The sequence below is a fragment of the Carettochelys insculpta genome, chromosome 1 (assembly GCF_033958435.1).
Source record: "Carettochelys insculpta isolate YL-2023 chromosome 1, ASM3395843v1, whole genome shotgun sequence".
Taxonomy (NCBI): Eukaryota; Metazoa; Chordata; order Testudines; family Carettochelyidae; genus Carettochelys; species Carettochelys insculpta.
The window spans coordinates 120,224,083-120,250,323 of NC_134137.1; the positions used below are offsets into that span (position 1 = coordinate 120,224,083).

At 43.0% G+C, this 26,241-nt stretch overlaps 1 protein-coding gene across 1 annotated transcript; it reads left to right on the forward strand.

The window, feature by feature from the left end:
• The first annotated feature begins 1,124 nt into the window (after nt 1–1,124).
• F10 (coagulation factor X) lies at nt 1,125–19,982 on the forward strand. The gene is made up of 8 exons (XM_074990683.1): nt 1,125–1,262; nt 6,555–6,715; nt 7,724–7,748; nt 10,488–10,601; nt 11,263–11,394; nt 14,419–14,705; nt 15,693–15,810; nt 17,949–19,982. The coding sequence occupies exons 1-8, from the start codon at nt 1,184–1,186 to the stop codon at nt 18,494–18,496; spliced, it is 1,464 nt and encodes a 487-aa protein (XP_074846784.1). The 5' UTR covers nt 1,125–1,183; the 3' UTR covers nt 18,497–19,982.
• The last annotated feature ends 6,259 nt before the right edge of the window (nt 19,983–26,241 follow it).

Below are 26,241 nucleotides of genomic sequence, written 5' to 3' on the forward strand. Positions count from 1 at the left end.
CTCCCAAGCAACTGAAACCTACTACAGGTAACTGGGTGGATACCTGAGTCTGATTGGAAAGGGAGGGGTCAAAACAGGTGTCAGGGAATTAATGAGATCTTCAACTTTTTCCCCACTGAACCAAGAGAAAAGGAGGCACTTTTACCTCCCCCAAATGGTCCAGGCAGTGGAAATGCCCCAAGGCAGGCAAACCTAGTTCTGTACACCTCTTGCCACTAGCATGGAAGACAACAGTGGTCTTTTAAACAAACCATCTAATTGTGCTTATTAGACCTATTCAGATAGTCAAATATAACCTACGTTGTTGCCATCCAGGTACTTTTGGTCAGGGTGCTGAAGAAGGGCCTTTCCTTCTCTAGCCTATTTATACCCTATTTATAAAAGCTTTGCCTTATTATACTGAAAAAGAACAAAGCACCCAATTAGATTGCTTTCCCAGATACTTAGCCTTATTAAATATTTTCAAAGAGGTTTTCTGATGAAAATATACAGCTTTCCAAAACCCATCTCCTATAGCATCCCCAGTTCTTTTGCACAACTTGCTCCAGAGAATTTAACTAAGTAGCAGTGCAGATTAGACCATTAGTTGCAACAGCGTTTCATCCTCTGTCTGTGCTCAGATCCTGTCCAACCAATGGAAATGCAACCACTCATATGGATCCTAGGCCTTGGGCACAAATTTGGGAATAATTAACATGCTAGTTGGTGGATGAATACCCTGCAATGTGCACTGCTAAGACCCAGGAGGACTTGTTTCTATTGAGTTTCAAAATGCTACATTTCCGATAAAAGTACTTCTTTGAAAATCTTCCTTCCCTTTAGTATGCCTGTGTTCCTGCATGGAAAGCTATAGGCAATTATTCCCATAAATACAGTCAGCTTTCCTGCTTCCTGTATGTCAGGGCCAGAGGCAAGCAAAAGCACATTTTATTTTTCCTGAAGTTAGGCCTCCAGAGTTCTTTAATTCTGTTCTGGCTGTGACAGAGCCAAAAAAGGCCCAGCCATCCAATCAGCACGTTGAGTTGGACAATCCACATTCAAAGCCGTATAAACACTTCTGGTTGTGATAAGAAGTACAGCACAGCAAAGCACATAACAGGAAATCTGGTATTGAGTAAACCCTGGTCAGTGACAGCTCTGCAGTGTGGGGAGAGAGGGAGGGAGAGAAAACTGTTTTCCAGAGATGCATGTCATAGCCGGCCTGATGCTTTTCATACTGCTTTCCACGTCCCTAGCAGCTCTCCTACAAGCTGAAGGAAATGGTAAGACAATCTTGACCTTTTCTGCCTATGAAGCTTGTTTGGGGTTTTATGCAAGAAATGATCTCTAACAGGGCAGGACAGCAGTGGAGTGAGCCTAGGGGAGTTCCCCCATGCTTGAGAGTCTCAGACATACTACCTATCAGTGGTTCATAGGTGCAGTGTGTGTGTGAGATCCATTTCAGTGCCAGACACTGTCCCCTTGAACTGGTTTGCCTGGAGTTTTAATGTCATGGGCCTGCTTCCAATTTTCCCAGTGAAGGCATGAAGATAAGGCAGTACCTGGAGATACAACCCCTCTGCAGAAGAAGGAAAAGAGGAAATGTCTCTTCCCACAGAGATGAGGGAATCCTAAAACAACCCCTCCCACCTTGGAGGAGAAAACTACCCTTCAACCCAGAAGCTAGTGGTTGGGAGGACAGCCCCCTTCCATCCAGCAGCCCTGAGGAAGGGGAATGACTTAAAAGGGAAAGGGAAAAATCCCCTCCAGCTCAGGCATGGGGGCGGGCTGCATGGGGATATGGCAAAAGGAAACCATCAAATTAATTAGAGCATGAAATGCATCTCTAGTCAGTAGGACGGAAAGTATCAACCTCCACCCACCCTTTCTTCAAAGCCTGTGAAAAGGAGTCAGAGAAGAGGCAGCTAAGCTTGTGTGAGAATGCCACAGGCAGAGGAGAGAAAAAACAAAATGGAGTGAAGGGGGAAGAAGGAAAAAGAATAAAGATCTGTATAAGAGGTGGGAGCAAGGAGAGAGCAAGAGGAGAGTGACATTTTAGGGCTTTGTTTTTGCTGTTATTGTTATTTTAATTTGAAAAGGACTAGTGTCAAACTGCTTACACTCCCAAATCTGCAGTACAGGTTGAAGGTCTCTTGTCTAGCACGCTTGGGACCTGACCGGTGTGGGACGAGGGAATTTGCAGGACAACAGGAGGTCCATATTGTCTAGCAGCATTACCAACACTTCTAGTGTTTACTGGGCTATGAGAAGACATTTAGCTAAATAACAGCACAGAACTCTGATAGCTAGGGCTGGTGGCTGTAAGCAAACTTTTTAGGACCATCACCGGATTACAGGTGTTGCCACATGAGAGAGTGTCAGATTACAGAAGTTCAACCTGGACCACCTTGTGAGGAATGTACATCCTCTGCAGCCTCCTGGGAACAAGATGTCAGGTACTTGGATAGTTTCCTATAACAAATGAGGCCATAGGAAGCTAGCCTGGGACTCCAGAAGCCAGGGATTCAATTCCTTGCTCTTTCATAGATTCTATATGTGACCTTGCATAAGTCATTCAGTCACTTCGTGCATTTGTTCCCAGTTGTAAAACTGGCAAAATAGCACCATGCTACTCCACAGGGCTGTTGTGAGGATAACCGTCTTAAAGACTGAGATCTCAGATCCTGCAGAAGGTGGGGCTATGCTGCAGATCTTAAAGAGACCAGGAAGTTTGCTTTTTCTCCATCCATTCTTCATGTCCTCTGTGCTATTGAGTTTGACTTAGTGATGGCAAAAATACTTAAAAAAAAAAAAAAAAACCTGCCCAATATTTCTGAAGTACAAAACAATCCTCTAAGGATTCTGCACTGAGGCAATTTTTTGCTAGCCTAATTAGGTTCCAAAAATTAAGCTCTTTGCCTGTTTCTCTATGGTTTTGCTTTACCAGGCAAACAACAATTAGCTCACTAGGTTTTGAACAAAGAATATTTAGGGAAGCAAGAGATAGCATCTCAGCCAGAAAAGGTCATAAATATTCCATTCCTTGCCTCATGGGAAGGTGTTTAGGGATTAAAACCCCATCTGTATCCTGTTAATTTTTTTGCAACTACAGAGCAGAAGAAACCTAATGTAAGGATAAGCAAAAGAGTGAGTTAATGATGAGCTGTAAATCATTTAGTCAGACACTCCCAGCTACATTTACAAAGAGTGAGAGACTCATCCTGGTTGTAAGCCCATTGAAATCAGTGGGAATCCATGTACCAGTAAGGTACTACTATATGTGAGTACTGCTGGCAGTATCTGGCCCTTGGGGGCTGATCTAACCATCTTCCCTGAAAACAAAACACCAGCTCGAATCCAGTTGATATCATCATAAAATTGCAGGCGTGGAAGGGACCGCCGTCTTAGTCCAAGCCCTTCACTCATGGAAGACTGGGTATTACCCCTTAGACCACCCTTGACAGGTGTTTATCTAACCTGCTCTTAGAAATCTCTGGTGATGGAGATTCTACAAACTCCGCGGACAATTTATTCCAGTGTTAACCACTTTGGCCATTTCTACACAGGCCACTTTCTTCAGAAGTCGCATGATCATACAGGGAGCCAAAGATGCTAATGAGGCACGGATGCAAATTTCCCATGCCTCATTAGCATAATGTCACATGATTTGGAGTCCAGAAGACCATTCTTCTGGACTCCAAAACATCGTGTAGAAATGTGGCCCTGGGGGGGCGGGCTTCTGGAAGGAAGTCTTTCTTCCGGAGGCCCCTTCTTCCCAAATATTTTTGGGAACAACTGTCTTCCGGACTCCAAATCACATGACATTATGCTAATGAGGCATGTGGAATTTGCATCCGCACCTCATTAGCATCTTTCGCTCCCTGTATTAGCATGCCACTTCTGAAGGCCGTGGCCTGTGTAGAAACGGCCTTTGAGAGGAAGTTTTTCCTAAAGCCCAACCCTAAACCTTCCTTGCTGCCTTTTGTTTCTTGTCCTCTCTTCAGTGGTTAAGGGAAACAGTTTTTCTCCTGCCTCCTTTTAACCATCTTCTATTATCACAAAGGGAAATTAAAGTGCATAGTTACTAGAAATCTTCAATTACCTAATTATTAATCAGCCCTACAACAAAACAGTCCAGGAACTCAATGTGCTATGCCAAGGAAGGCAGCATGGTCCGCCAGGTAGGGCATAAGTCTCTAAGATGTGGGTTCTGGCCCCAGCTCTGCTACTGAGCTGCTGTGTGACGAACGTGCTTTCTGAGTTCAGTATGTTTATAAACATATTGAAACCTATGAGGGTGTCAGGCAGTGTTTACAGCCCAGTAACGGGGGAGGGTTAGTATACTCAATGTTTCTCCCTGTGGGGTGGGATTGTTGTCTCTGGTGGTAATAGAATGATCTATGTGCATGAATTGCTGCCCCGTTGGCTGAAATGGCACTGCTCAGGCATGCCAAGTGGCTATGGTGGATCTCCTAGAGCTGCTCTCCGATTTAATTCAATAGCAGTCAGCCTTTAACCCATGGGGCAGCAGTTCTGGAATTTTTATTACGATGCCCCACTCTTATTAAAGCAAATGGATCAAGCCTCCCCCACCCCCCCGATCGTATGTGTTAGACATAATACTCCTATGTAGCCACTGTTAATTAAATAACAATGCAATTACAATCTCCTTGCCCTGAGATGTTTCAATTAGGTGCGGACATTATTGAGGGCAACCCAGAGGGGTGTTAATGGGACTGAAAGGAGAACCTGCAGCAGCCTCTCTCAGGCTTGGTCTATACTAGACCTTACCGTTGACTGCAGATACACAATGCTAGGTAAGGCAATTGCATAGCTAGAATCAGCATATCTGTAGTTGACTGTAAGGTCTGTACTCACTGAGGGAGGTCAACAGGATTGTTGCTCCCACCAATCTCCCTTATTCCTTGCAAGAGCAGGGGTACAGGGTTGACTACCGGCCCCAGAGAGATTGATTTCATGTGTCTTTACCAGATGTGTGAAATCAAACTCCGGAAGATCGACCCTGAACAGGTCAATCTCCTGGTAAGCATGTGGGAGGGATAGCTCAGCGATCTGAGCTTTGGCTTTGTAAACCCAGGCTATGAGCTCCATCCTCAATGGGGGCCATTTAGGGGTCTTGGGTAAATAGATTTAAAAAAAAAAAAAAAAGAAGGAGGTGGTGGTGCTTGGCCCTGGTGAAGGGACTGGACTTGATGACCTCCCAAGGTCCCTTCCAGCTCTCTGAGATGTGTATCTCCATATACTATATTATCACAGACAAGCCCTCAGTAGTGATGGAAGGCAGAACAAGGAGCAATGCTCTCAAGTTACAGTGGGGGGAGGTCTAGGCTGGATATTAGGAAAAACTCCTTTGCTAGGAGGGTGGTGAAGCTCAAACGGGTTAACAAGGGAGGTGATGGAATCTACATCCCTAAAGGCTTTTAAATCCTGGCTCGACAAAGTCCTGGCTGGGATGATTTAGTTAGGGTTGGTCCTGCTTTGGTGAGAATTACATACCCGAAGTCAACTGTAAGGTCTAGTAGGTGCAGGGCTGGACTCAGTGACCTCCTGAGGTCTCTTCCAGCCCTAGGATTCTATTATTCTATTCTATGGCAGCACAAGGGAATTTTGGAAGATGTAGGGGATAAGAGCTTGGAGTTGTTGGAGAGTGAGGGTGGCTCCTGGAACAGTCTTACCCATGACCTCCTTGACTCCCCTTCTGAACATTTCTCCCCTGCTCCTTAAGTCTCTGCCCTCCCCCACCCCCACTTGCCAACAAACTCTTGAAGCAGCCTCTGCTACCACCTGCTCACCAGTTTTCAGAACAGAGCAGGCAAACATGATCTACCTGCCTGTCAGTGCCACAGCAGCCCCTGAGAGCCAGGAGGAATCAGTGTGGGGCGCCTTGTTTGGGCCATTCAGCCCTGTGGGAGTGAGGGAGACTTCATTTAGCTCTAGAACAGGGAAGCAATAAAGAAAATTTACGCAGCAATTCACATTACTTTCAAGACTAAATGGAGGAGGACAGACTGTCAGGGTCCATCCACACACTGTCAAGGGGCTCCTATTTGAACAGGCTGTTTGGGGGAATGCTGGGTGTACCTTGCTGGCAGAAGGAGTTGAGACATATGTATAATCCAGAATCTTTTATTCTGCTTGGGGTAATGGTACCTTGACGTAGATTTAGGGTTTGTTATTGTGGATTTGGGGGTTTTTGTTCTTGTTTTTTGTTGTTGTTTTTGTTTTTTTGAGTGAATTTATCAAATCCTTTCCAATGAAGGTCTGTGTCATCAGTTTCAAAATGATACATCAAAACAAAAAATCAGTCCAGTAGCGCTTTAAGGACTAACAAAATTATTTATTAGGTGGTGAGCTTTGGTGGGATAGACCCACTTCTTCAGACCATAGAGTCTGAAGAAGTGGGTCTGTCCCATGAAAACTCACCACCTAATAAATTATTTTGTTAGTCTTTAAAGTGCTACTGGACTGCTTTTTTGTTTTGATAGAATATAGACTAACATGGCTATCTCTCTGTTACTATTCAAAATGATACATGTGCTTTCTATTCCATTTAGTGTTTTTACAGGAAGAAAATGCAAACAAGTTTTTGGGAAGAGCAAAGCGTGCTAATTCCTTGTTTGAGGAGCTGAAGCAAGGGAATATTGAAAGAGAATGTTATGAGGAACGTTGCTCAAAAGAAGAAGCCAGAGAAGCCTTTGAAGACACAGCAAAAACTGTAAGACAAATCATCATGAAACAATTAGGCCTCCACCATCCCAGAGTGAATGGCCCCTGTGAGGCGTTTCTGGTTCTGATCCCAAAATTATGAGGCACTTCTGAACATTAAACTTGCAGAATGATTTCAAGCTCTCTCTACTTTAAGTATTAGAAGTGGGTGGAATGGCAAAGTATAGTTTTATAACACCAGAGGAGCAAAGTGAAATGTACAATAAAAAGAAGCCTCCAGTCCTAGGTCAGGTCTGGCCACATCACACTGTGTTAAAGCCTCCTGTTCAGTTTTGCCTGGTTCTGATCTGTTTAGTTTAGACAGTTACCCCACTTAGGTCATTTCTAACACTGCTTGTGTAAAATAATTGTAGTACCCAGAGGCATTGACCCCATATTAGGGTGAGTGAAGTCTCTGCCTTCACTGAGAGCCTCCTGGCCTTTGGCTCATGTGGTAGAGCAGAGGGCCTAAGCCCTTCTGGTTACAGGTTCAATTTCTGCTGCTGGCAGCCTTACACAATTAAGGGACAGATTCTCATTTAAAAAGTACAGGCAAAGAGCCCAACAAGCAGTGGAAGTGTGGGTAACATGTTACACAATATTGACCTCCTGTGGTCCAGCAAATTCTTTCATGGGGCACTGGTCAGGTGCCTAGAGTAGTGGACAAGAGAGGGTCTATCTGTGTGGGAACACAGCTTTTTTAGATACAAAACATTGTATGTATCTTATTCTCCCACCATAGGTTGTAGTGTTGCTAATTTTGTTCTATATGGTGATCTTTTTTTTTGTACACTTAAAGCCATCCTCTGGGATCAGCTTATTATCTGAGTAGCTCATCTTTCACTAATACAAAAATGTCTAGCTTTCATGGTTTTGTTTAACACTGCACTGCAAGAACCTATATTTGCATCTACCTTAAGAAGTTCTAAATATCTTTGGTATAGTATACTAATATGAAAGCTTCTGTTCTCAAGTTTGATTCACTAATCTCTGTCAAACTGTTGTTTTTCCTCATTAGGAAGAATTCTGGAATAAATATGTAGGTAAGATGTACTTCTTTCTTAAAAGTATACTTTTTCCTTAAACCTCGGAGAATATATATTACAACATAATGAGTATATATATTACAACAATAATGTATATATATTGCAACACATTCCAACACACTTCACACTTATTCAAAAAAAAAACTTGTTGGCTATGAGGTAAGCAGCATAGAGGCCTTGGTTTGCAACAATATTTACAGGGTGACCATTACTGTTCTAGTAATTTATTAAACCAGGAGCATTCAGTACACAGGAATTCAGCAGCGCATCACCCTTTTGCTTAGGTTTGGAATTTTAGGTTCCCACCCTCAAACCTAAAGCACACTTCTCAAAACACACACCACTCTCAAACCTTGGGACATGACAAATTACAATTTCCTGCTTTAAATAGGAGCGCAAAGTCTTCATCTGCTGCCACCTTATTCCATCACTCCTCTCCTTTGTTCACTCAGTCAAACCTTCCCTTGCCTAACTCCAAGGGTTATTTTTGTTCTTTTTTAATGAGACCAAAGAAGCACCTGGACTTCCCTGCAACCCTCAAATAGGTTTTACCACCTAGCCATTTTTAAAATGGACTTACCGATTGTCTGAAAAATAATTTAATCTGCTGGGGGAGTTTTACTTCAGTTTGAACATCTGCATTATTATCACAACACAGTAGGGTGTCTAGTAGGAAACATTTCTGTGTCCATCTAAAGATGCTGCAGTAGTCACACTTGGGCACTTTAAACAATATCAGATCACACCTTGGAACTACATCAGCTCTCTGGGCACCAACAACCAAGTGCACCGAGCATGTGTGTGAAACAGGGTGTGAGGCTAGGTCTACACTAGGCAGCACAGTTAAGTTCAGATAGGCAACTCTAGCTATGGCATTTGTGTAGCTAGAATCAATGTGTCAGAATCAACTGTCTTCCTTAGTGTAGTCCGAGCTTTGGTAGTCTTGTGTTGATGACCCATAGTCCAGGTGGTAGCATGGAGCACAGGGGTCAACAGCCAAGATGAGAGCGGTCGTTTTTTGCTGCATCTTCACCAGACGTGCGAAACTGAACGGTGGAAGATCGACCGCAGCACGTCGATCTTCCCGTAAGTCTAGACTCACTCCGAGTCATGCGAGAGTGCGGTCTGAACAGTCTTGTCTATGTGTGTGGTTGTATACAGGAGTAGTGCTGGTCAGGAGACTCTTAACAGCCTTTTGTCACAAAATGCCAACTGGAACCCAAAATATTTTGCAGAGACATATCAGCATAGGCACTGCCTCCATGGGTGGCCAGGATGGGAGCACTCATGGGGAAAAATTAGTGGGTGCAGAGCACCCCCTGACACTAAGATCACCTCCTCACTCCTCCCCATCCCCATCTCCCACCTGCTGGTGGCCCTGAATTTAGCAACTCCTCCCCCTCCTACCAGCACTTTCACAGTGCTGCAAACAGCTGAATTGCAGTACTCAGACTCCTGGGGGAAGAGGGAGGAGCAGGGATCGGGAATACTGGGAAGAAGAGGTGGGGCAGGGGTGGAAAAAGGAAGGGTGGGGGGCTTGGTGGAAACACTGGGGGCCAGGCATAGAGCAGACAAGGAGTCAAGCACCTCCTGCCACGATGGGAAGTCCACACCCATGCATATTGGGTTTCATGAACTTACAAAGAACCACATGTTTGAAGCACAGTTTACCTGGAGGGCTGCTGGGGAGCCCAGGCCTCTCAGATTCCTTGTCAAGGATCAGAAGCCTGGGAGCAAGTGCTGTAACCTGGCTCAACACCCAGTTCTGCATCAGGGAGTCAGGAAGTTCTAAGAAGCTTGAGCCATGGCTCTCATGGACTCGAGGTTTCTGCTGGGCAGACTAGAAGCCCTAAGAGTCCAGGATCCAACCAGAAATGTCAAACTAGGTTCCTGAGTCTAATTAAGTCTGGGATCCCAGAGGGTTGGGGTTCTCAAGGCTTCCATGATTCCCTTCTGCAGAGCTGGGAGCCTGGAAATCCTAAGACATGCTTTCACAAGCTGCTGCTCTGGGGCAGCCTTGGCACATGGTTAATGCTGTGGCTTGGGGCCCAAGGGATCTCAAACATCCAGATCAGCTGCCTCCCTGGACTGTCAAACTCCTGCAACCTACTGAGCCAACTGCCCTGACAGGTGGGCTGCCCAGGGAGCCAGCCAAGGCAGTCTGTAGAATGGTTTACACAGGAATCCTGTCACCTTCACAACTGCTGCTCAGAGTTGGGCAGTCATGAAAATGACAATAATCATGCAAATTTCAGTCAGCCCCTGCCGGAGTCTGCAGGGAGCATGTTTCATTTTGATATATCTCATGTTGGTGTTTCCAAACTGAAAATTGTAGGGAACTTCTGCTTTGTGGGAAGTTTTGAACGTCTTGGTTTTGTTCTGAACAGGAATGAAACCAAACGTAAAAAGCGTGACATTTTTCACAGACTGGAAATGCCAAGTTTTGGCTAGCTTTGCACATGATCAATTAAATACAAAGAAGAACATAATACATGTGTTTGATGATAATGCTAGTGCATGATGCTAAACTGTATGTATTCTACATGTCATTGTTTACTGTTACCCTAGTTGCCTTTTAGAAATGTAATAGTATATCTCATGAGATTATCTCAAGATAACAGTTTATATATAAAGTAGCAAAAAAGACAATCACAAAATTCCCCCTCCAGGAATACTTCAAATCTCAGTAAAAAATGTTTTATGTATTTTAAAAGCTGTCATGGCCTCTTTTTGTAGACGGGGACCAGTGCAAACCCAACCCTTGTCAGTATGGTGGACAGTGTAAAGATGGAATTGGCTCTTACACTTGCACGTGCTTGGAAGGATATCAGGGCAAAAACTGTGAATCTGGTAGGTTTCTGTTTTTATTGGTGGATGGTGATGAAATATTCGAAGAGCGAATGAGTAGAAAATAGTTCTCATTCCCTTATAGTTAAGGAATAAGTGATAGAAGTTAGGGATGGAAAGTTTTGATGGGTGGGAAACCGGCAGTACCTGCCTTAGGAGGCCAGCGCACTAAGCAGTTAAGTCATCATGTCAGTGTAACTTATGTCATTCAGGGGTGGAATATTCACACCCCAAGCAATGTAAATATTGACAACATAGGATGTAGTGTAGACATAGCCTACCAGACAAAATTATTTATTTACCTTGTGATCTTGTGACATTAACAAATGCTGGGAGAGAAGGGAGAAAGCTATTGGAATGCTATTGGAATTGAGGTTGGGGAGTAGGTTTTGGGAGAACAGTGAGGGATATGAATTACATAGGGAAAGAGGAAGAGAGGGATGGAGGAATATCATGTCTACCATCACCCAGCCTAGCATGCTGGGATAGTGCCCAAAACATGAGGAAAATATGCATAAATAATATATCTGATGGAGGCGTGCTTGAAACCTCGGAAACAAAAAGGCAAAGGCTCTGGCCGACATTTACAAGCATTATCGACTGCTTGTGCCTGCACAAAGTCACCGTGTCTTTGTTATTTGCACACAAATATGTCTTTGTACAGTGATAATCAAATACTGCAAAGTGAACAATGGCGATTGCGACCACTTCTGCAGACCTGCCAGAAATGGTGTTGTGTGCCTGTGTGCCACTGGCTACGTTCTGGGAGAAGATGGAAAATCTTGTATGCCAACAGGTAAGAAGCAATATGTTGATAATGGGTTCCACCACTGCTTTCACAAATGAGAGTTCCACTAAGACTGACTCGAGTTCTGGATCAGTTTGCTTTTATTGGCCCTCACATGGGAAATGGGGCCTACTGGGGAGTTGGAAATATGGCTGCAAGTCTTGCAAGGGCATTTGTCAGGGGCGGGGTGCGGAGGCTTGAGCTGCTGGCTTTCTGCAGAGCTCTCTTCTCCTGCAAAGACCTCACACACCGCTCCTCAAAAGTGGACATGGTCTTAGAGCACAGTCCCTTCCATCTGGGTCTGCCCAGTGCAATGAGTTCCCAGGTTTTAATGTCTGTCTTGAACTCACTTAAGAAAGTGGTCCTGAAGGTGTCTTTATATCTGAGGATATAAACCAAGGGAGGTTGTGGAATTTCCATCACTGGAAATTTTTAAGAGCAGATTACATAAACACCTGTCAGGGATGATCCTAGACCAGGGGTCAGCAACCCCCCAGCAAGCGTGCCAAGAATGAGGCACGAGCTGATTGTCCTCAGCACACAAGGTGGGAGCTCAGCCCCACCCCTCCTCCCCCGTGCAGGCGGGAGCTTGCTCAAAGCCATGCCATCTGTGGATTAATGAAAGACCAGCTAATGCTACCAACCACCATCTAAATGGTAAAGCTCAGCATCTTAAATAACTTATTAATGAAGCAGTTGTAAGCAGGACTGTTAGGCTATGTCTAGATGGAGCCCTAGCCTCAAAATAAGCTAGCTGATGTGTGCTGTGCAAACTGCATTGCTTATTTTAAGTAGATTTCTAAATAGGCTATTTTGGTGCATGGCACTATCTCAACGGCACCACATGCTGAAATAAATCCCTATTTTGAGGCATCCCTGGAATCCTCATGCAATGAGGTGTACAGGGATGCTAGAATAGCTCGCTCATTATCTCGAAAACCATTTTGAGATAACAGGCCCATTGCATAGATGCAGGCAGCTATTTCAGAATACCATGGTATCCTAAAATAGCACCTGCCATCTAGATATAGCCTTGGTGACTGTAGAAAGTGTCACCAGCACTCAGACCATACATAAAGGTCAGAAGGTCAAATTTGGGCACTTTGCCCTGGAAAGGTTGCTGACTCCTGTCCCAGACGTTGCTTGCTAAGAGTGCAAGGGACTGAATTTGAGGACGTTTTGAGGTTCCTTTCAATTCTATTAGTCTAAGATTTTTAATGAGGATGGGTTGACCCTTGGAGAGGATTCCCATGCCCAGCTGTACAGCCGAGCCCGGCTGACAGTATATGGGAAACTGTGGACCATGTACCTGACACAATCCAGTTAAAGTCTAATAAGCATGCTTTCAATCTCAGCGATCTGGTACTATTCTAGGCCTTACATGCTGGGGATCCTGTGCTAGCACGGTATGTTGCATGTGGTGGTGAGATTTATAGCATATTGAAAACCAAGCACTTTGGTGGCATGGATGGATTTGGACTTATCACTGGCAAGGCTGAGTGCACTTTTTTTAGGCCTCCTGCATGTGATTATGGGAGGTGGTGAGCTCACTCAAACCAACCTCCATGGGAGTTGAAGACAATCATCCTTGTGCGAGATGTGGCCCATAATGACTGTGTGAATGCACAGAGAAGACTGGTGACAGAAAATTATGTTTGCAATTGTTTCTCATTTAAACAGTTTCTCCTCTCAAGTAGAGCTTCATTTTTAAAAAGTGTACACTAAATACTGTTTATATACTGCTTTTGTCCACTCATACAGATTAACCTTATAAATTAATATACGCTGACATTGTTGCTGAAACAACCAAGTCTGCTTACCTGCAATAGTGGTATTCCCCACGCATTATGAATCTTATGTTTAAAAATATATTTAAGCAGTATGCACGTTCCACTTGTTATGCCATCCTTGCTAAATCAAAAACAAGTTCCAAAGGAGTCATGTGAGTTATAAAATATAACATTTAACCAGATGCTTATCTTGTAACAGTGGATCGCAATCATAATTTAAATAATTGAAAGCATTTTGTTTTAAATATTTGAAAAGTATAATTTCAGTGAAATTGGTTGCTCAGTGTTGTCTCTCTAGAAATTGATCCCTGTGCATAAAACTGAGGTCATCACCATCATCAATAACCGTGGGCTCAGCGCCCGTTGGTGTCTGATGCCTCTCTCACTATTTCCTTCCATCTTTCCCTGTCCAGTGCAGAGTGGCTTAGTTTCTGTAGACTAGCTCTGCAGCAATCTACTACATCATCTGACCATTCTCTGTGGGGTCTGCCTCTCCTGTTTGAACCGTCCATTATGCTGAATACCAGGGTCTTGATTTTTCGTTTATCATTCATTCTGCAAATATGCCCAGATAGTGGTAGCTTCTGTTTTATAACCTTCTGCAGCAGGTTCTCTTTCGGCTGTATCTTCCTATATAATTCCTCACTGGTGACCTTCTGCATCCATCCTATTCTCAGAATCTTTCTATAACAACTCCTGTCAAACGCCAATATTCTTCTTTTTGAATCTACTGAGGTGCTGTTGGACAATTTTTAGCACTACAGAAATATGGTTGGTTTTGGTCCATTCTGATCTTGGGCTTTGAGGTATCTTGCAACCAAGTGCTTTATTTTGAAAATTTTCATGGAACCTGTAAAAGACACTGATGCTCTTTTTGCTCATTTGTATTTCTATTGTTCATACAGACTTTTGAAATACTATAGGTGACACTTATTTCTGTACAAATCATTTTCTTCCCTCACAGACACACACTTTTTTACTAGAGGGCTTCTTATGAAAACTGAACTTCTGAATGTTTAAAAAAATGTGCTGAAATTGTATGCTCAGGATTTAAAACCAAACATTAATAAATGTACTTGAACTTTGCAAATAAATATAAGAAAAAAGAAAGGTCACATATTGAGCTAACTAACCATGAAAATTGCCTCTCAGCTTAGCTGTCACGAAGGGACTAGTGTACATTTAAATGTCTAAAGTTACCATATTGTTGCTCCATCAAACATTTACTTTATTGTTCATGCAGAGCCTTTTCCATGTGGGAAAGTGTATGTGAAGAGAAACAAGAGGTCAGTGATTTCACTGGGTATCAGTGGCAGTGAGCAAGATGGCAAACCCAATGAACTGTATGTCAATAATGGGACAAGCCACAAGAACGTCACCAACGTCACAGACAGCCTCAATGTTCACCTTCAGAATGAAGCAGAAGCTCCTAATACAACAGAAAATGCTCATATACCTAAAGGGTCTCCAAAGCATCAAGTGAGAATAGTAGGTGGTGAGGACTGTTGGCCTGGAGAATGCCCATGGCAGGTAACTATATAGGTGTTATAGCTTACATTGGAAAGATATGCAGTGCTGTTCTAGTTGTGTTGGACCCATGAAACAAGATGGGTAGTAAAATTTTTTTATTGCCTCACCTTTTCTGGTGAGAGAGACGAGCTTTCCAACTTTCACTGAGCTCTTCTTCTGGTCTGGGAGACCTACACAGAGTGTCACAGTTAAATATACAGTGGAACTAATTCTTAACATATATTTTAAGCAAAAGGTGAAGTGGCCCGTTAACAGCTCTCCAGCCAGCGGGGGAAAAGAACAAACAAGCACTGGGCTGGAGGCAGCAAACTGGGCGTTAGGGGTTACAGATTATAACAACAAACCATAAATCCAGTGTCTCTGTTCAGTCCATGATTTTTAGATTTAAGGAAGGTTATAAATTAAAGCTCTTGGGCTCCTCTTTTAGAAGTGTTGTGCAGGGTTTCCTCTGAGCATGAGGACTGAGAGGTCAGCTATAGAGTGACAGCCTTGCGAAAAGTGTTCACTCATTAGTGATATGGTGTTTTTGTGTTGTGTCCTTTTTTCATGGGAGTTCATTCAAGAAAGCAGTGATTGTCCAGTTTCACCCACATTTTTTTCTGATGACGATTGGTGTAACTAGATGCTGATAGGCATGTCTGGTAGTGCTCTTGGAACTTGAAAGGTGTGCTCTCAGCTGGGCTGAGTGTCATTGTTTGGACAGTGTCTGATGCCAGTTTGAGCGGGTGAGTCCTGGTCTACGGGGAGCTTGCTTCTGATGGTGGAGTTAGGAGGTTGTTTGACAATTAGAAAGGTGAGTATATGTGCTGTAGCTGGGCAGATACAAATAAGTGATCGCACGCTAGTGTGTACTGTCATTATATGTACATATGTATGGAATGTAAAAAGCTGTTACCTATTAAAGAAAAGACGTTTTAATTTGAACCAGCTACTTATGAGTTCTTGTTTTTGCATATTCTCCAGTGTGATCCATTTTTCTCATTTTAGGCTCTTCTACTAAATGAAGACATGGAAGGGTTTTGTGGAGGGACAATTTTGAACCAATTTTATATACTTACTGCAGCTCACTGCATAAACCAATCTAAAATAATTAGGGTTGTTCTTGGTAAGCGAGTGTTATTATTTTATCCTTTTTCCAAGAACAGGTGTTAGTGACAATCTAATCTCCATATACGAGATGCCTTCTGTTTGTTTCCTCAGAGCTTTGCATGATGTCTTGTCAGCTCGTGTGGTTGCATCTGTTTTTCCCTGGGCTGGTATTGAATGATTGATTCACTTTGTAGTTGGCAACAGTGTTTCTTTTTCTGGATCATGAACTATGTGGAAATGATAACGAATAATAGTTCTTGCAATTTTACCTCTCCTTTTTCTCTCCCCAATACTAAGAATATTACCTTTTCAGAAACCTCACCCTTTTTACCAGCCAGAAACTCTGAAATCACAGAGTTTGTCTATATACTTGTGAATTTATCTTCGCTTAATCTTCTTTCAGCTAATTAAGGCCACTTTACTTCTGAATGAGACTATGCATTCTCAGGTTTAACATGTTTTATGCATTAACATCACAGTTTTAGCTAATTTGTCTTAACTTTCCAAGTGCCTCCATGTAGACAAGTCCTTTGTTTGTATCTAAATCTCTTGTCTTTTTGTTGGCAGTATAATGTTCTGATCATTTCAGCAACCTTATATGGGTGATAAGTTTGAGGCATGATCTGCTTCTGTGTTGCTGGGCCAATAGAAATCCATAGTCCAGTGACAATAATATATTAATCCCTGGTAAGGGAAAGCCTCACATTCTTCTCTATTGGTCTCCTTTGGGTACAGGCAGGGAACTATTCATCAGCCGGAGATAAAGTTGGCTTTGGGAGCTCAGGGATGAGAGTAATCTGTCTGGTAATAACCAGAAGAAAATGAATGAAATAAAGCCTAGTTGTTAGAGGGCTTGTCCCTTTCCCCTCCCACATCCCCATTTTTTTCTGGTGTGAGAACAACAGTACCTGAATCCAGAGACGCAGACAAATGTGATGTTTATTGGGATTAGCTTGCAGAAAGCATTAATTGTGAGCTATATCTTAACCAATCATTTTAAGTAACCAATCCAAACACATTATAACATGATTAACTAACCAATCATCCCCCACCACCTGAATTGGTTTACACCCAGCAAAATTAATTATGCAGCAGACAGAAACAAAGAACCAGCCAGAGGCTGCACAGGTAAGCAACAGAGAAGTGGGAAGCATAATCACAAAGCAGTAAAGAAATGATGGTTTCACAACCCCAACTATAGGTACATGGGTCATTGTCAGACAGGAAGCTAGCCTCTGAAATTTTCTTTATATCTTCTAGGCTCTTCCCATTATGGAGGTGATAGATTGCCTCACTTTTCTAATAGCCCAAAATTGCCTTATTTCAGTGTTACTTGCTTTGGGCGTGTGAGGGAGTGTCCTATGTTTCCCAGCTTCTGGCTGCCCCTGCTGTTTAGCCAAAAGCCTTAGCTTAGGAAAAAGGCCTCAGACTATATGAGAATTCGTGACATAGCACCAAGAAGGCAATTAAGTATATATTTGACAAAATTTAGCCGAACAGTGATCTGTTTTAATTTTCGAAAAAGAACACATTGCAGGGTATAGGCACCCAAAATAATTTGTACCCATGCAACAAAAGCAAATCAGACTCTTTCTCAAACAGCAAGTCAAAAAATTCATAAACATTGTCAAACCCAAAATCTCAACCAGTCCAGTTCCCAGAGAAACCTCATGCCGGCTCATCAACAGTGAAATGTGTGCAATTCTGTTATTTTGCTGTGAGGGTGAAAATGTTTAGGAATTTTGAAACACAAGGAAACCGTACTTCTAAATTATTTGTGTACAGAATGGTTTGCAGCTGCACAGATCCCTAATAAAAGGTCAAGTCCTGTTTGCACTTGTGAGAATCCCTTTTCTATATGGCTCAAGTGGTAGGCAATTGAGCACAAAATATTATAGTACATTTCTAAATGAAATCACCCTTTTTAACATAATGGTCCTAACTCACAACTTGCATAGCATTTTCTGTAGTCACCTCTAAATGTGTAGCTTGCTCCCAAATCAGGCTGGGTGCATTGCTCATCTAAGTTGCGCATAAGAAAAGACTACACAACAAGCAAGACGATGCAGTATTGGCCTCTTAGTTTTTCAAGGAAGTGTTTAGATTTGTTATGCTGTGTATCATAATGATTATATTTTTAATGATCTTTTACAGGGGAAGTGGATAGAGAAAAGGAAGAAAACTCTGAAGCGATCTACTCAGTGGAAAAAGTATTCGTACACGGTAAATTTGTTTTGGCAACTTATGACTATGACATAGCCCTTATAAAATTAAAGGAACCTATCAAGTTTTCTAGGTATATTATCCCAGCATGCCTTCCTGATGTGGACTTTGCTAATGACATTCTGATGAATCAAAAATCTGGAAGAGTAAGTGGTTTTGGGCGCCTCTTTGAAAATGGACGGTTATCCACCAAACTTAAAGTGCTTGAAGTCCCCTATATTGATAGAAATTCCTGCAAGCTATCCAGTAGCTTTAGGATCACCGAAAATATGTTCTGTGCTGGCTATGGTAATGTAAGTAAAGATGCATGTCAGGGAGATAGTGGAGGCCCCCATGTAACTAAATACAAGGACACTTACTTTGTTACTGGTATAGTCAGCTGGGGAGAAGGGTGTGCGAGGAAAGGCAAATATGGAGTGTATACAAAAGTGTCAAAGTTAACCGGCTGGCTCATGAAGAGACTGGGAGAAACTTTTTAATTATATTGAATTCATTTAGCATTATGTTTTGTGCACTCAGCTTATTCAAAAATAAGCATTCAGTCTTTCAAATATTTCAGCTGAAACTCTTCCAACAGCTTGCTATTTCCTCTGAGAGTTACTGTACTGTTTCTTAATGAGTTAATATAAGGTTTTATCATGCATACTTGCACTTAGAGCAATATGCTCTTTGATTTAAAGGATTTCATGAAACAAAATTGTTTTTTAGATTTCAATTTGGGTTCCTGATTTACAGTTTTTCAGATTGATCTGTAAGGAAGTTTAGGGTGTTTTGGACAAACACTCTCCAGCTACAATGACATTTGGAGCTGACAGTGAAAAGACAAGACTAATTTACACATATAGTTTATATAAAATTAGCCAGGGGACATTAGGGACATTAAACAGAGAATTTTCAAATTCTGTCTAATCCTCCAAATAACTCTTACGCACATGCATACACAAGCTTTGAAAAGCTAAAGAAGGCAGAGAGATTACTCTTGCAAAACTATGCTGCAAGTAAATCTTCAACATTTGATACTAAATAACTGGGTGTTTCATGGAAACAAAATATCTTGTTGGTTTTAGTAAATTAAACTGGAGTACAGTCCATAGAAAAAAAATGTATAAAGAAGTCATATTCACCATATATCTGTTTGTTTCTCTTTTGAAAATGCTGTATGACTCTTGTTTGTTTTTGTGGGCAATAATCATAAATTTAGTATTACTTTGAAAGTTTTAGGTACTTCTATAGAAATGCAATACTGTTGTACATCAGCACAAAATAAACTGTTATCTATACTTATTCAGTAAATATATAGGAACAAAAATCTCTTTTAAAACTAGAAAAAAAATCTGTGTCCTACCGAACAGCTGAGTCTGACTCATTGCATTTGCTCTCTGCCAAGCTGAAAAATAAGTATAGGGTGTTTCCCCTCAACTTAAAATGAATAATTGCTTAACAAGGTGGCAGACTCCTTATAAAGAGGTGCAACTCTGTTTTGGTGTTGATTTGTTTGTTTGATTAGTAATCCCATAGTCATGAATGTTCAATACTTTTTTTGTTCCCTGCCTTTAAAATATCAATTTTTCTAGCATTTTGATCAGCAAAAATTTGGAGCTGCAAGTTGCCCCATATGAGATTAAGACCTCCAGAAGGGGTCTTTGTGGAGTTCCCACCAAATTGTTCGACCTGGGGTAGGTTTTGACCTCTACGCAGTATGTGCCAGGGGATCCAACCCCTACTTAACAAATGACAGGGGAGCCACAAGAGCATTAGCTCTTAGCCAGCTCCTTGGCCACCTAGGGCCTGACTCTGTTTCCTGGCACAAAGCAGGGGGCAGGGTCCCTGGGGGGGGTGTGAAATTTCCTAAGGGGGCACAGCAGGATCATCTGCTGGGTCTCAGGCTCAGCCATCTCATTGAAAATGTCAAACTATGTTACTGTTTTTATGTGTGTGTATTCACATTTATATACCGCTCAATAAAGTTTTTACATTTTACGTGCTTATTTTCTTACTTGTTCCAAAAAGGTTTTTTTGTTATATGAACATAACCGAAAATTCCATTGGTTTGGATTACATTAGACAGGTTGTGGGGTGGGAGGGCCTGCTAATTGCAGGAATGAAAAGTGGGACCCTGTGTAAAGAGTTTGCTCAGCCCTGCTCTAAGGGATGCTGCTGGTCGCCCTGGTGATCTCACTTAAAAGGACCTGCACAAGGGCTGTCCTGGGAAAGGCGTTACCCTAGGTAAAGCCCTAAACCTGTATAAATTTACTGCCATAACTGCCGTGGGGGTGCTATGCAGACAATTCTTTTCCCACCCCACCATGTCCCCACTCAATGTGGAATGCTGGTAAAACAGTCTCCATCATAGGCCCTAACTTGATGGCTCAAGCACCCTAAAAGAGGCCAGCTTAATCCCACCACTGCACCCCAAGGACACAGTTCAGCCTCTCCTTCCCTGCACAAAGCCCTGCCTGCTGCTTCATGGCACGTCCCTCTTCCCCTCAATGTCTGCCTGCTCCTCACACAGGGGCGGGGGCAGCAAAAAGCACCCACTGGCAAAAGCAAAAGTCAACGCCTGGGGTCCCCACAACTTCTGCACAGATCCCAACCCTGCCGAGAGCTCCCTCTGTGAGTCCAGGGAAGGCGGTGGAGTGGGAGGTGGTAGTGTGCTGATCCCTGTGGGATACGTGAGACTCAGCAGCCTCTAACCCTGAGACATGGGGCTCATATGAAAATTAATTCAAACCTAGTCCACTCAGGGAGTGGGAAGGATTATGTAATCTATAGAAACGGATTACTTCATAGGGACAGAGATCAAATTACATCTCTGAAAGATTTACCCAGCTGTGGGACCAACGACACCCAAAGCGAATGGGGAGTATAGAAAATGTGTTGTTTGTGGCAGAGCTCCCGGGAGCTGAAAACTTGGTGATTTCTTTTAACATGCACTATGCTCTCCTCCTTCCTGCATCCCTCCATTCAAAAGCCTGGACCAGCATCTCTGCTCAGCTGCTAGCCCACGCAGAGTTTGTGCAGCGCTAACTTAAAAATCAAAACAAAACCCTCCTTCCGAATCCATGAGATCCTCAGAGGCAGGATGAGTGAAAAAATAGAATGAGCAGGGTTCTTTGTTAAAGACATGGCCATGGAAGGGTCCCAAGCTAGGGGAAAAAAAGGGGGAGATAGTATGGAAGTTGCAGGCCACTGTGACGGGTTCAGTTGCTGAGCCCGCTTGGGGCTTGTCACGTGACGTGCTGAAGGACCAGTGAACCTACTCTCCTGCCCTTTGGGTGCCCCTCAACTCAATCATGCTGAGCCAGGCCCTTCAGATGCCACCAGTACTGATACCTAGATGGGGGTCACACCCTTTTGCTGTATAATAGAAACACTGAGCTCAGATCTGCTCTGGAAAGGGTCGGCCAAAGGGATTTGGCTCAGCTCCTAAATACACAGCCTCATTGGGATCTGAACCCCAGATAAATTCATCTTATTCTATGTAAAGTCTTAACAGAGTAAGGTCATGTGCTGCCTCTTTCTCTGGGTAATATGCACAGACTCCTTGTCCCTCCAAGTAACGATTACTTACACTGGGTTTATTAATCAACACAAGTGATTGTATTAAATATAGATGGTAGGATTTGTGATCCTGAGAAGTAAGACAGAACAATGTAGGTTACTAAACAGAACAGAACACACAATCTAAACTTAATACACTAAAAATGCTTACATGTACTATCTTATTCTAACCATAGTTCTAATAACCATCTGCACTGGACAGACTCAGTTCCCATCCGGGCTGTTCTTTTCCCTGATTCCGCTTAACTTGTTTCCAGTAGACATCTGGAATTGGATGCAGGAGTATCCTGGCAACAACTGGCAGCAGCAGCTATTGTTCCTTCCTGTATATAAGAACATAAGAACATAAGAATGGCCATACTGGGTCAGACCAAAGGTCCATCCAGCCCAGCATCCCATCTGCCGACGGTGGCCAATGCCAGGTGCCCCAGAGAAGGAGAACAGAAGACAATGATCAAGTGATTTATCTCCTGCCATCCATCTCCTGCCCTTGTTCTGAAGGCTAGGGCACCATACTTTATCCCTGGCTAATAGCCATTTATGGACCTAACCTGCAAAAATTTATTAAGCTCTTTTTTAAACCCTAATAGAGTCCTGGCCTTCACAGCCTCCTCGGGCAAGGAGTTCCACAGGTTGACTGTGCGCTGTGTGAAGAAAAATTTCCTTTTATTAGTTTTGAACCTACTACCCATCAATTTCATTTGGTGTCCCCTAGTTCTTGTATTATGGGAAAAGGTAAATAATTTTTCTATATTCACTTTCTCCACACCATTCATGATTTTATATACCTCTATCATATCGCCCCTCAATCGCCTCTTTTCCAAACTGAAAAGTCCCAGTCTCTCTAGCCTCTCCCCATATGGGACCCGTTCCAAGCCCCTAATCATCTTAGTCGCCCTTTTCTGAACCTTTTCTAATGCCAATATATCTTTTTTGAGGTGAGGAGACCACATCTGCACGCAGTACTCAAGATGTGGGCGTACCATAGTTTTATATAGGGGAAGTATGATATCTTTTGTCTTATTATCGATCCCTTTTTTAATAATTCCTAACATCCTATTTGCTTTACTAACTGCCGCTGCACACTGCGTGGATGTCTTCAGAGAACTATCCACTATAACTCCAAGATCCCTTTCCTGATCTGGGAACAATAGATTTTGCAAAAGGTGGGAATCTGGTGTGTTCAGTTTAATTTTTTTCTCACTTCCAGCGGAGAAGCACAGCATCCAAGATGGCCACATATCTTGGTAGGACCAACCCTAGTCTCCTCCTCCCTGGCTTAAAGAGAAAAACAAATCTATTCACAGATCATTACACTAAGTATAGAGCTATTAAGTTCCTTGCACATTATTCATGGCACTCGTGTACCATACCTACATTAGTAACACAGGTTTGAAACATGGCGATACAGTAGAACCCTGAGATACGTGCACTCAACGTGCACGTACCTTGGATGACTTTGAATAAAAGGCCGTGTGCTCAGGCAGGCAGGCAGGCAGGCAGGCAGTTGGAAGCTGATTAGGTTTGAATTGAAACACCGTGTGCTGATTGGCTGAGCTGTAGGCAGAGGGAGGAGCTATCAGGGAGGCCGAGCACTTAAACCCTGCTAGTAAGCGACCAGGGAGCTTTGCGACCGGGTGCTCGCGAACAGGGTGCGTGCTAACAGGAGGGAGTTTGGAGAGGGAGCTTGGAGGGAGCCAGTGACTTCTGTTGTCCTTCTGTTGCCCTTAAACTAAATCCTTTATAACAACCTCTATCTGAAACATTTAATTAATCCTCATATATAACTAGAGTAGGAAATGGAGGCAGAAGCCCAGCAGCACAGTGGGGGCTATCCTGTTTATTGTGTCGAGTGCAGTATGTATGACTACCTACCCTGTGGGCGGGTGGCGTATGTGTGCGCTCGATGCAAGGAGCTCCTGGCCCTCAGAGACCGAGTGCGTGCTTTGGAGGCCAGGGTGGCTGAACTGGAGGAGCTAAGGAAGGCAGAGGTGTTTGTGGATGAGACTTTCCGGGACATAGTAGGGCTGTCCCACCTCCAATCTGACAGTCCTGAGGCTGTTACGGAGGATGAAAGGCTCAGGGAAGGAGAGCAGTCAAGGGGAGCAGAGGGAAACCATCCCATAGTTGGGACCATCCTTCCAGAGGGTGATGTTGTATCCTCTCGTGCCGAGGATACTTCTCCGGGGGAGGGAGCGCCAGCTGTTAGGAAGAAGCAGGTTTTAGTAGTGGGGGATTCGATCATTAGAAATATAGATAGTTGGGTTTGTGATGACCGGGAGAACCGTATGGTGACTTGCCTGCCTGGTGCGAAGGTTGTGGATCTCTCGAGGCATCTAGACAGACTTATGGGCAGTGCTGGGGAGGAGCCGGTCGTCGTGGTACATGTTGGTACCAATGACATAGGGAAGGGTAGAAGAGATGTTCTGGAGGCCAAATTTAGGTTACTAGGAAAGAGACTGAAATCCAGAACATCTTTGGTGGCATTCTCTGAAATGCTTCCAGTTCCACGCGCAGGGCCAGATAGACAGGCAGAACTTCAGAGTCTCAATGCGTGGATGAGACGATGGTGTAGGGAAGAGGGGTTTAGATTTATTAGGAACTGGGGACACTTTTGGGGTAGGGGGAGCCTATACAGGAATGATGGGCTCCACCTAAATCAAGGTGGATCCAGACTGCTGGCATTAAACATTAAAAAGGTCATAGAGCAGTTTTTAAACTAAGAGGTGGGGGAAAGCCGATTGGTGCGGGGGAGCACCTGGATCGGACGGAGACTTCTCTTACACGAGGCTCCATAGACAGGGATTCCCTAGAAGTTAGTCAGATAGGGAACGTGGGAAATAATATATGGGCAAGATCAGATGTGAAACAATCGTGCATAAAAAAATCCAACGCGTCTGTGAAAGGCGGACATATAAATAGTGGTAGTTTTCTAACATGCTTTTACACTAATGCTAGGAGTCTGTCTAATAAGATGGGTGAACTGGAGTACCTCATATCAAAGGAGGAAGTTGACATAATAGGCATCTCAGAAACATGGTGGAATGAGGACAATCAGTGGGACACTATCATACCGGGATATAAATTATATCGGAAAGACAGAACAGGTCGTGCGGGTGGCGGAGTGGTACTATATGTGAAGGATAATATAGAATCAAATGAAGTAAAAATCCTAAAGGAATCAAAATGTTCCATAGAATCATTATGGATAACAATTCATTCCTCTAATATGAATATGGCATTAGGAATATATTACCGACCACCTAACCAGGACAGTGATAGTGATGCTGAAATGATGAGGGAGATTAGAGAGGCTATCAAAATAAAAAACACAGTAATAATAGGAGATTTCAATTATCCCCATATTGATTGGGTGCATGTCACCTCAGGACGGGATTCAGAGATTAAATTTCTTGATGCCTTAAATGACTGCTTCTTGGAGCAGCTAGTACAGGAACCCACAAGGGGAGAGTCGATTCTCGATCTAGTCTTGACTGGAACGCAGGATCTGGTCCAAGAGGTAACTGTTACTGGACCGCTTGGAAATAGTGACCACAATATAATAACTTTTAATATTCCTGTGTTGGGAAGAACACCGCAGTGGTCAAACACTCTGGCATTTAATTTCAAAAAGGGGAATTACACTAAAATGAGGAAGCTAGTTAAACAGAAACTAAAAGGTAGAGTAATTAAACTAAAATCCCTGGAAGCTGCATGGAAACTGTTTAAAGACACCATACTAGAGGCCCAACTTAAATGTATACCCCAAATAAAAAAACACAGTAAGAGACCTAACAAAGAACCACCATGGCTAAACAGCCATGTTAAAAAGGCAGTGAGAGAGAAAAGGGCAGCTTTTAAAAAGTGGAAGTCAAATCCTAGTGAGGAAAATAGAAAGGAACATAAACACTCCCAAATTAACTGTCATAATGTAGTAAGAAAAGCCAAAAAAGAGTTTGAGGAACAGCTAGCCAAAAATTCAAAAAACAATAGTAAAATGTTTTTTAAATACATTAGAAGCAGGAAGCCTGCTAAAAAAGCAGTGGGGCCCTTGGATGATAAAGATATAAAAGGCGCGATCAAGGAAGACAGTGCCATTGCGGAGCGATTAAATGATTTCTTTGCTTCAGTCTTCACGGCTGAAGATGTTACAGAGGTTCCTAAATCTGAGCCAGCCTTTTTAGGTGACAAATCTGAGGAACTCACTCAGATTGAAGTGACATTAGAGGAGGTTTTGGAATTAATTGATAAGCTGAATAGTAACAAGTCTCCAGGACCAGACGGCATTCACCCAAGGGTTCTGAAAGAACTCAAATGTGAAATTGCGGAGTTATTAACAGTGGTTTGTAACCTATCCTTTAAATCCACTTTGGTACCAAATGACTGGAAGACGGCCAATATAACACCAATATTTAAAAAAGGCTCTAGAGGAGATCCTGGCAATTATAGACCGATAAGTTTAACATCAGTACCAGGCAAATTAGTAGAAACACTAGTAAAGGGTAAAATTGCAAGGCACATAGAAGAGCACGAATTGTTGGGCAAAAGTCAGCATGGTTTCTGCAGAGGGAAGTCGTGTCTGTCTAATCTATTAGAATTCTTTGAAGGGGTTAATAAACATGCGGACAAGGGGCACCCAGTGGACATAATATACCTAGATTTC